The sequence below is a fragment of the Eurypyga helias genome, unplaced genomic scaffold (genome assembly GCF_000690775.1).
Source record: "Eurypyga helias isolate BGI_N326 unplaced genomic scaffold, ASM69077v1 scaffold7324, whole genome shotgun sequence".
NCBI lineage: Eukaryota > Metazoa > Chordata > Aves > Eurypygiformes > Eurypygidae > Eurypyga > Eurypyga helias.
The window spans coordinates 7,467-19,236 of NW_010245624.1; the positions used below are offsets into that span (position 1 = coordinate 7,467).

The 11,770-nt window shown below is 43.7% G+C and overlaps 1 protein-coding gene across 1 annotated transcript; it reads left to right on the top strand.

Annotated features, from left to right (window-relative positions):
• Positions 1-452: 452 nt before the first annotated feature.
• Positions 453-10,932, top strand: LOC104508488 (ubiquitin thioesterase zranb1-A; the record flags this gene model as incomplete). The annotated part of the gene is made up of 6 exons (XM_010150134.1): positions 453-640; positions 1,923-2,076; positions 4,345-4,416; positions 5,471-5,669; positions 9,765-9,876; positions 10,771-10,932. Coding segments are annotated over 6 exons (887 nt in total), but the record flags the coding sequence as incomplete, so codon positions are not given.
• Positions 10,933-11,770: the final 838 nt, after the last annotated feature.

Below are 11,770 nucleotides of genomic sequence, written 5' to 3' on the forward strand. Positions count from 1 at the left end.
GTCCCTTCCAACCCTAACCATTCTATGATTCTATTTCTCAGATCCAGTAGTTTGTTTTTAAGGTAAGTTCCAAGGGAAAAGAGTAATTAAACTAATCTCTGTACTATGAATGAATGACTTGACTTTGGTGGTACTGATGAAATGAAACGCTAGTGTATTATGCTGGGTATTTCATCAAGGGTCCTCAGCACCACTTCACAGCTGCCTTTTGATCTGCCGTATCTTCCAACTAGTTTGGATAGTGGAAGTGGTCTAGGAGGTGAGGTAAGTATAGATATTTCATAGTCCAGTTTAAAAAGAAGAAATAAATTTAGCAAGTTTCTTGCTATGCGGTTGCTCTTCATATGTGAGGTGTGTATCAGAACAGCAAGAGGCAAACTGGTAAATAAGGCGGTTTGACCCGGAATGGCTCATTCCCTAGCTAAAATGATTTGTATTTTTATTCCCTTCAGGAGTTGTCGAAGGTGATTTAGCTGCCGTTGAAGCGTACAAGTCATCAGGAGGAGATATTGCCCGCCAGCTTTCTGCAGATGAAGTACGCCTGCTGAATCGCCCTTCTGCTTTTGATGTGGGGTACACGCTTGTCCATCTGGCGATACGCTTTCAGAGACAAGACATGCTAGCCATTTTGCTCACGGAGGTGAGTTACTTGGGCCCTTGGGTCGAATAGGAACCTTACGTAACCGTGCCATTGTTTGCGGCCACTGACATGTAACTTTATGTGCTGGAGGAGAGAGGCTAATACTGTTAGGATACATGAATTGCTGCTTTGTGCCTTTGTTGATGGTTCTACTTAAGAAGTGGGATGACTTTAAGGCTGTATATGTGCGGTGGTCTTGAGGACGTTCAGTTTTCTCCTTAATGAGCCGTCTTGGCATGCATTCTGGCCTTACTGGTGGTGGAAGTGAGCTATTGTGAGGCTTCCTGTGCTTTGGGTGGGGGAGAGGAAATGCCCTGAAAGCAAAACACTGACATCAATGACAGCGTAGATTTTTCTGAGTTTTGTTAATGAACAAGTCTACCTGGTCTTTATTCCCTGGTTTTCTTAGGAGCTTCTTTTCTAGAGAAAGGAAAAATTCTTGCTTTGCAAAATTGCTGCATTTTTCCACTTTTCATCCATTTTATAGACAGGTTGGTTCCTCTCTGTGGTATCCTTGCTCTTGCATGTTCCATTTCCTTGTATATTTTTGTATGGTCCACCTCACTTCTGGTGGTTTTGCCCTCCTCCATCTCTGCCCTTCTCCTAGGCCCATAAGTAATTCTGTTATCTCTTTTTATCTCTTTTCTTCACCTCGGACTTCTGGTTCCTCACCTGATTGGAGCCAAATTTTTATTCTGCCCCCTTCCCTCTTTTGATACTTGATGCAGTTCTGAAAGCACATGTTCCTGAGAAAAGCAGCGTGCCTGAGAAGCGCCTAAGGATGACAGAATGCGTGGGGTTGAGTAATTAAAAAGGGTAGATTAAGCGAGGCAAATGTCCTTGAGAAGACTATATATTGATATATGGCTAATATCAGTAGTTTTGTGCTGCTTAATAGCTGTCTGAGTGGATAGAGTTACATGTTTAAAAACAAATTAATGTGCTGAAATAGTGTCTTACAGATTTTTCTGCTTGGTTTTGTTTCAGTTTTTCAGAATACTTACTCAACAGACCATTTCCTTTTCACGCTGGAGTTTGTCACCTGTTAATTCATTTCTTTGATTTAAAGAGGTTTTTAACCAGCTTTGTGTTACTGGCTACGTGACAAATGAGACATGAATTCATGGAGGGTCACTAAATATTTAATCTTTCAGGGTACCAGTGTTTATACTTTGGTTGCATTACTTGCTTACAAAATACCGTCCGCTGGTGGCTGTCACTCTTAGGTCTTTGTATTTCACTGGAAATAAGGCTGAGAGCAGTAGTCTGTGTTACGTTACAGGTATCGCAACACGCTGCGAAGTGTATTCCTGCCATGGTGTGTCCGGAGGTCACAGAACAAATTCGCCGTGAAATTGCTGCATCTCTTCACCAGCGAAAGGGAGACTTTGCTTGCTATTTCCTGACTGACCTGGTAACGTTTACGTTACCTGCAGGTAGTTACAAAATTGTTCTTACTGGTGGAAGGCTTGGGTTTTTGTCACTTAGTTGAAAATTGTTTGTTTTGGATGTATACATGGACTTTCTGATGGTGGGTGGGGGTGTGTATAGGTTTTTATTTATTAAGATTGAACAGCTTAGGTCAGATCTAGTAGGTGAATTTTCTTATTAATATTCAGGTTTTGCACATTTCAGCCCGTATATTGTGCCTGTGAACATCTGCTGTTGTCTTTAGCCATGAGGAAATGGAAGAAAAGTGGTGTATTTTAAGGGAAGGCTGTGTTTAAAGTTAAAATTGGAGCCTAGACCTTTCAGGGCTCTATTATGACTTCTCACAGAGCTGCGTTAGCGTTCAGTCCTTTCCGTTAAGGCTCAGAGCTATTCTTTGTGTTTGTCCCTGCTTATAGCAATAGCACTTCTGGAATACTTTTGAGGTACTCCTTGATCAAGAGAAGGTTTGTCTGTTAACAAAAAGCTTTTAAATCTTCAGTAGCTGTTTCCTTTAACAGAAATGCTACCAGAGCTGAGACAAAGTGTAGATGGAAGCTATACTAATCAGCAGACACGTTTGTCTTTTTTATTACAGCAGTAGCATTGTAACAGTTGTATTTGGAACCTGTTTGATTACCTCATCTCTTCCTCTTCAAAAAATCGGGATAATATTTACCCCTTGTCTAAACTGTCTGTCTGAGGTGCTGTAGTCAGTCTTACTTGTGGGTCACGTATGGGAAGCAGATGGTGTGGGTGTATGAAGCGTCTAGAGACTAATACTTCCTTGCAGTCTGGGGGAGAGAAGGGGAAAAGGGGCAGCAAAATGACTTCATAGAATCACAGAATGGTTTGGGTTGGAAGGGACCTTAAAGACCATCTAGTTCCAACCCCCCTGCCATGGGCAGGGACACCTTGCACTAGACCAGGTTGCTCATGAGAAACATGAACATGAGAAACGTTGCTCTCACCAGAGCTGAGGAATTTGTTCAGGTATTTTCAAGAGACTCATCTTAAATCACTGTGCAGCTTTTTGACGTTCAATAATTAAGGAATAAGAATGATCAAAAGCTTCTGTGCATCAGGACTGTCGGAGTATTTCCTTATCTGTCACACTTAGTCAACTGCATGTCTTTTGTAGTAAATAGATAGCAGTTGGTCTCAAGGGAGTGTTTCCAAGGATAGTGGTGTAGATCACACAATCCCGTTCGGATGTTACCTGCATGATGTAATTTAGGAACCAGTTTCCACTCAACTTTCCAAATAATTAGAGACCATCCTTCTGAAGAGCCAATGCACTGCCATGGGAGTGCAAAACTTCTAAATTGAATGCTGGCCACTGTAAGCCAGTTTTAGTTTAAAAAGAACAGTTATAACGCTCATGTGCCTAAATGTGGGCTTCATTTTTAGAAGCCCTGGGGTACAGGACTGGCAGATCCGACACTGGAATGAAGAGAGATCTTCGTGCCCTTGAAACACCACTGAGAGCCCAGTCATTATCCCCAGACTGCCCGAAGGGACGCTAGATGTTCCTGTTTAGCTGTTTGATTTACTCCCTTATTTAAGTTTCGCAGTTGTGCTGAAGCCAGCAAAGTTTCTCTAGTTGCTGATCTGCTTGCAACCCTTTGCTGCTTATCCTGTACTGAAACGCAGCCCATGCGTAGATCTTTAAGGTGGAGCCAAAGTTTGAGTTTTAGAACGTGTGTTTACTGTTTGACATGATACAGGAGTCACAGGAGTTTTGCCCATGACACAGTGTTTTGCCTTTTTTAATAAAGGTGGATCCACAGTTGCAAATCCTGTCTGTAAAGCTCTTGGAAGAGTTGTCAGTAATGGCATTTTCCATCTCATAGCTCAGTCGTTTTCCCGTTTCTTCTTTCCAACCTGCCAGCTGTGGCCTGCAGACCACTGCGGTTCTCTGAACTATTTTGTTGAAGTCTACCTGAAATGGCTAAGAAATGGGTGTTCTGTACAAGAACACGTCCCTCGGCAAACTGTACCTATCCACTGGGGGAGACCGGGGAGGGGAAGCCATTCAGATGGGTGGAAAACTACTGCTTAGGATTGAGGCAGTCCTAAATATGGTAGAGTTGAAAACACTGTTCCCCCCACCCACCCAATGTGGTTCTCTACTTCACTTTCTCCTTCAGAGAAATCCATTCTTGCTGTTAGGGATGACAGGGCCAAAGCTGTTGCATGAGTTCTCTGGAGCATCGGCTGGTAACGTGTCTGTCTTGCTGTAAGTGACCTTTTCTGTTTGCTTTCTGTTTTTCCAGATATTGAAGACTTACCGCCCACAGTCCAGGAAAAGTTATTTGACGAAGTACTTGACAGAGATGTTCAGAAAGGTAAATGACTCGTGGAATCGCTGAATGGTTTGGGTTGGAAGAGACCTTTTAAAGGGCATCTAGTCCAACCCCCCTGCCATGGTCAGGGACACCTTCCACCTGACCAGGTTGCCCCATCCAAGCTGACCTTGCATGTTTCCAGGGATGGGGCATCTACCCCCCTCTCCAGGCAACCTGTGCCAGGGTTTCACCACCCTCATTGTAAAACATTTCTTCCTTCTATCTAGTCTGAATCTGCCCTCTTTTAGTTGAAAACCATTACCCCTTGTCCTGTCGCTACAGGCCCTACTGAAATGTCTGTCCCTCAGTGCTCTGAGAATGGCCAGAATCTCTTATTCATTAGAGAACGTTTCTGTTATTACAAAAAAAAAAAGTGTGTGCCTGTATATATGTGGCTTTGTTGTCTGAATTAGTTTTTAAATACAAATTTGATGCTTTCAAGTTAATCTTCACCCTAAATTTATTTTAATTTTAACACTTACAGTCTGCTTATGAGGCAGAGAGAGAATGAGTCTGTAGGAATTGTTTGTAATCTTATCTTTGGATTTTAAAGATTTTTAAAGCTTTGCAGTTTTAAGTCACAAGCTCTTTAAAGAAAACCGACCAAATCAAGTTAATCTTCACCCTAAATTTATTTTAATTTTAACACCTACAGTCTGTTTATGGGACAGAGAGAATGAGTCTGTAGGAATTGTTTGTAATCTTATCTTTGGATTTTAAAGATTTTTAAAGCTTTGCAGTTTTAAGTCACAAGCTCTTTAAAGAAAACCGACCAAATCTTTCCGCTTCACTAACAATCCTCAGACAAACCATGTGATGCTTTGTTTAAGGCTATGGTTTGTTTTGGTTCTTTTTTATTTCTTCTCTTTACAGTATTTTGCCCAAGGAATGCCTTTAGCCATGGCAGCTCACTTTGTTCTGTAGTATAAAGTAAAACTTAGTTTTATTCATGTAAATGGGTAAATTGTTGAGGTTATGCCATTACTGTGCTGTTCAGATCCTCCGAGACTTCAAGTGAATATGGGCTTTACAAGAGGTTATTGTCATGTTGCAGAGCTAGAAGAGGAATCTCCCATTATTAACTGGTCACTGGAACTGGGTACGCGCTTGGACAGCAGATTATATGCACTTTGGAATCGGACTGCAGGGGACTGCCTGCTGGATTCAGTACTACAAGCCACTTGGGGCATTTACGACAAGGATTCAGTGCTGCGGAAAGCTCTTCACGACAGTTTACACGACTGCTCGCATTGGTAAGGTGGTTCTTGTGTCAGCTTTCAAGATCAGCTTTCCGTGTAGCAGAGGAGTCGGTGGTGGTACGGTATGAAATAGAAGCGCAGAAGGTTTCCCGTATCACCACCACTCCCCACTTGGCTGGGGGTTGCGTGCCTCAAAGACGTTGACTCACAGCACGATTCACGTAGTAATCTGGATCTAGCCTGTTTTAAACGCAAGCGCTGGAAACTCGGACGTTGTGCACTCGGTAGCGGTATGTGATACTCAGCAAATAGCATTTAAACCAGAGCAGAATGTTTTGTGCCGTGTGCTTGTCAAGAGAGCGCTGACCGCAGTTGGGACTGGAATTTACTTGCAGTGTAAATCGTGCACATGCCATGCCTCGCTGCTCTTCGTGGAAGCGTTGCAGAAGATCGTTAATAGCAGATAGAGGAATAAAAGGCTATAAACTTTTCACTATTTTCATTCCATCTGCTTAGTTACAGCTTTACTTGGTATTGCTGCTCTTGTGCCTCTTCTGCCTGCTAAAACGGTGTCAGCAAAGCAGAGTGTTGACCTTTAACGAGTGCTGTCAGTTGGCCATAGGATTAATTCATCCTGTAAAACAACTCCTGTTGTTTGACACTGGCAGCCTTCTTCAGTCCCATACGGTGGTTTGCCTCTGCTGGAGGGAAAACGTCTACAGTTGGACCCCCAGCTCTCAGCGTGTAATGGGACCAAGGGAAGAGGTAGATAAAGGCTAATAAAATAAGACACGGGTGATTTAGGTTTCTTAAATTCTTGTAGCCAAGGACAAGTGGAACTCCCTAAACAGGCACGCTGGGGAGAAAGCCCGTCCCCTTGCCCTGTGTGCTGTATGGAAGTCAGCAGCAAAGGTTCATTTTTAGGGGTACCTATACATAGCTCTTGTGATTTCTGTCCTCAACTGCCTGCTCTTTGGAGAGACCTCCCCAAATTAGCATCCAGAGCTGGATTCAGTAAAGTGCTTCGGTAGCAGTTCCGAGGGCCTGTCTCCGAATGGATCTGTTGCGACTTCGGAGTTGTTTATAACGGAGCGTGCATCTCGACCACGCAGGAATGTCCCTGGCATCGCAAGCAGTTCCCTTGAGGCCAGAACAGAAATTTATGATAGGTCAAGTTTTGTACTTTATAGTAACAAAACCAAGCGTGGTATCCAAAAACACGCTGCAAACTGTTGAGATTAAACCAGTCTTTCCAAGGTTAGTGCTGACTGCTGTTGGCTTACTGATGTACCTAACATAGCAATCATTTAGTGTATTAAATCTGATTAACCTTTTTAGTTCATGTTCTAGACAGAACTTGCAGTTTACTCTGAATTTACTTAATCTTCATCCTTATTGGAAGCACAACTTTAACTGATTGCAGCCTTCCAGTACCTGAAGGGGCCTGCAAGGGAGCTGGGGGGGGAATTTTTGCAAGGGCCTGTAGTGACAAGACAAGGGGTAACGGGTTGAAACTGAAAGTGGGGAGGTTTAGATTGGATATCAGGAAGAAGTTCTTAATGGAGAGGGTGGGGAGGCATTGGGACAGGTTGCCCAGAGAAGCTGTGGATGTCCCATCCCTGGGAGTGTCCAAGGCCAGGCTGGATGAGGCTTGGAGCAACCTGGTCTAGTGGAAGGTGTCACTGCCCATGGCAGGGGGGTTGGAACTAGATGGTCTTTAAGGTCCCTTCCAACCCAAACCGTTCTGTGATTCTATGATTCATGTGTTTCTTTATAGTTGTTTGAATACAGTTGCCTGCCTTCAGTCTGGATAATTCTATTTGCTAGTTTATCATGGGAAAAATTAGTAGAAGTATTTTAATTAAGTTCTGTTATAAATTCATCATCCTGTACATCCCATACTTGCTGTATAGATTCTGTGTTGGCCAAGACATATATCCTTTTAATCCTGTGGGATAGGACGTGTAGCACGTCGGAAGTGACACTGTTGTCACTTTAACGGTAGTTGCTGAAGGAATAGGCTCTTAAATGCAAATCACCAGTCTCGACAGCGGTATGCTTAAACACTTACCTGGTAGGATTGTTCTTCAAAGCCTTCAGAGACACTTAAAGGGAATTCTTACAGTCAGACACACAACACTCATGTAACTTGTTTGGCCTCATTTTGTTACGTTTGTTTAGATGCTGAACAAAGAAGAACCTATTTACTAGAGACGGTCTGGTGGCTGGTACACAGAAAAAGCTCAGTAGTGAAGTTCCCAGAGGCTCTGGCCTGTGGAGTCTTTCCCACTCACCTTCTAAATGACTGCACTTCTTCAGTGCACTGATGTTCCATCTCACGATGAGGAGAAACTTCTTCACTCTGTGGGTGCCAGAGTGCTGGAATGGGCTGCCCAGAGGGGCTGTGGAGACTCCTTCTCTGGAGATACGGGGTTGTTTTCCTGTCCAGCCTGCTCTAGGGGACCCTGCTTTGGCAGGGGGTGATGGGATGGTTTCTGAAGGTCCCTTCCAAGCCCTGGCATTCTAGGATTCTGTATTGGACTGTTCTCTCTGCTGGAGAACGGGCATGTGCCCCAAGGTGGCTTTCTGAAGCGTTTTCCTTTGCGGATGCATTCAGTTCTCTTGCGTTAAACTGAAACGTATGTTTTAAATCACATCAAAATCTTGAGCCTTGACTCATGCCTGCGGGGCTCCCTCCTGTGAACAGCTAGGGGTAACCACCTCTGGGCAGACTAACTCCCACAAGACGCATCCTTAGGAAAGCAATCCCACCGTAGGGGTTTTGTGGGGAGCTTTGTGGTGCGGTGGGTTGTTGGCTGGTTTTTGGTCCTTCTTTCAGGAGACCTGGCACACAGCACCTTGTGCTAAATCAATTTGGTGAGACGCTGCTGGGGGAAAACAGGCAAAACACCTGTCAGCCGCAAAGAGGGAAGCAGCTGATGTATTTGGGTAGAAACCGGCATGTGGATAGATCCAGCAGGTTCCCTGTGGATGCATTGCTGCGAGCAGGCACATGCACGTATCGGAACGTCCTACTCATCGTCTCCTAAGCCCTGCAAAGGTGGTAGCTGTACTTGGGAGCACCAGCCTGGCTGGGGACAGCTCTACAGACACCGAGGTTTCAGAACAATTACAGCTTTACACACAGAAAGGTTTCTTCACACGTGCTCGCCGTCGGTTAATTTTCTCAGATTTTAATTAAATGAGTTCATTTCAGTGACTTTTTTTAATAAGCTGAACTTCAGAATGGTTCCTCTGTATCCGCAGCAAAGACCACTCTGTAGAAGTTGGCTTAGTGCTCTCCGCTAAACCCCTGTTCCTGATGGAGGTGGTGGCCTTTCCATGGTGTGGTGATCGCACCGAGCTTAAGATTTTAAAAAGCCAGCATCTGCTTTTTGATGTGTGGGGTGTTTTTCTTTGTAGCTGATTAAGAAAGATGAAACGTCACGACTAAACTAGCATACAAAAATGCTAATCTTAAGATTTCTGTTTTTCTGCCTAAATTGTGACTTTAAAACCTTCAGTGTAAATCAGATTAATCCCACTTTCTGTATTTGATTCTTATCCACGCTGCTTTGTCACTATCCCATATAATGTAAAATTACCATCTTTGCTCCAAAAAGTGATATAAAGCAAATTCTGCCTCATAACCGTGGCCTAGTTGAAGCTGATACACAAATACTTTGGAGCTAAAGCCTCCCGATGTGGTCAGCAGTAGCGAATACCTGTATCCTTTGTATGAGGAGAAGGAGCCGTTCCTCTGATGTGAAATGGAACGTCTTGGTTTTGTTCCCCAGACATCAACACTTAAAAATAAACGGGCCTAAATAAGGCTTCAAACAAACCCGTTGCAAGAAGTATCAAACTAGCCAGGAGCCTGTTAGGAACTTGCATCCAGCATGTTTGCCGAAGGCATTGCGATCCCAAGTGGCTTCTTAAATGAGATTAGCAAATGAGGCCTCCTGAGAATTTAAAAAAAAAAATCCCCAAAACCCAAACAACAGGTATTTTTTGCTGTGTGCTCTCTTTCTTCCCCCTTCTGTACAGCGTTGGGATCAACAACTGCAAGGATTCAGTGCTGCTATCAGGTGTATGGGGGTTGAGTAAATACTTCTCTTTACTTCTCTCTCTCTCTCCTCAACATTTTAGGTTCTATACACGCTGGAAAGAAAGGTATTCCCAAAGCTTTGGTTTACATTTCTCATTGCGAGAGGAACAGTGGCAAGAAGATTGGGCATTCATACTCTCTCTTGCAAGCCAGGTACGAAAGCTCCTTTATAAGTTGGCTGTTAGGGTCTTGTAATCTCTCTGAAAAGAAATTTCAAAGCCTCAGAGTGTTTTTCAGTAAGAAGAATTTTATATAGAAGGTAAAACATTCCTCTTAACACAGGAAACTTAAAAAGTATTACTGGGTAGACTCTTCCATATGGACTTCACTTTAAAACTCTAGTTAAAATATAAAATTCTGATTTTTGTGTTTACCATTAAGCAATACAGTACAAAAAAATGTTTCTTTTGGGGTCGGAGTGAAGTCTGTAGAATTAACTAATACACAGCCGTCTGCCTAATGTCCTGCAGCACTTCCCTGTGTGGAGAACATAGCCTGATAAACTTCTACAGATTTGTGCTTCCCTGTGTGGAGAACATAGCAACAAATCTGTAGAAGTTTATCAGGCTGATGTGTATAACTCCCCCCAAAACGAGGTTCACATGCCTGTAACTTCAGCTGTAGGAATATTTTTAACTCCTCTTTTAAAGTATAGATGTGATTTTGGTGCTATTTGCTTGTGATCTGATTTGGATGTGCTCTTTTCCCGTCATCAAAAGGTATTTACCATAACCTTTTCTCAGAGGAGTGAATTATTTTTAGACTAAACATTATGTAGAGTTTCCCTTTCAACTGGGGAATGAAATACATTAGATTGCATCTGGGCGATCAGACAGAGAATTGTTCCTGACAGGTTAAGTTCTGGGGCAAGATGAAATGTTTTTGCTGATTTCCAACTGATATGCAATAGTCTTCTAGTCTTTCCTTTTTCCTGTCGGAGCGCGATTGTTCTTAAAAGCATTTTCGATCTGAATTTGGAGACTTTTTTGCATTTCAGAGAATGATAAGTTCTGTCTCAAGTGATGTCTCTCTTTGTGTTTGGTTCAGCCTGGAGCAAGTTTGGAGCAGACACACATTTTCGTACTTGCACATATTCTTAGAAGACCAATTATAGTTTATGGAGTAAAATACTATAAGAGTTTCCGAGGAGAAACGTTAGGATATACCCGCTTTCAAGGTAAGCCTTTAGTTTTTCCAACTGAGTTCTAAACCAGGTTCAGCTGTAAATCATACAGGAAGCTGAGAGGGACAGGAAGCTGCTGGCTGGAGGAGGATGGAGTTGTGCTGTAGGTAAATCTTCGTTAGCAATTAAAAAGAACAAAACCATCCCCTCAAAACTTGCAGTTTTTCTTCGTGGTAGTGGGCAGGCTGCCGTAGCCACAGTAAAAACGTGTGTTGACCTCCACGCAAAGGGCCTTTCGTTGGTCATTTGTATAAAATGCTCCGGCTGTGGGAGCTTACCAGAGGGGTGTGGTGTGTACCGCTGTACGACACGGGAGGCTGAATAAATGGGATTTGAAATCCTCTTCGCCGGTCCTACTACTGGCTGTGTTCGTGGAGACTAAACTCTGGTTAGCGTTTCCTGGAGGAGGCTGGTAAGGCAGGCGGCCGGCGCTTGCGTTGGCGGTTTCTCACCGGAGCGATGGCACTGGGAAGGGGCGTGCCGTGTCGCTCCGCAGGGGAGGTGCTTTGTGGAGCAGCCCTTTGGGTTAGGGAAAAGGGTCTTCCTTCAAGCAAGAGGCAAGGGTATGGAGAGAAGGGTGGGGAAATGGACAGGGGCAGAGGATGATGAAGCTGAGGTGTTCACTGCAGTTTGTTGAAGTAAGAGGGAGGTGGCCCCTTGACTGTATGGCGAGGAGGCTGAAAAGGAAGGAATTCTGTTCAAAAATGCTCTGCCAACTGTTGCTGTGTGAGGGGTAAGATTAGGTGACTAAGATTACAAAATACTGGTGGACTGATCATGTAAATCCCACTTTCTGCAAACGTGAATTCCGTGGTGTAGTTAAAAGGAAGCCATTGACCGCCAGAGAGTGGTGGTCAACGGCTC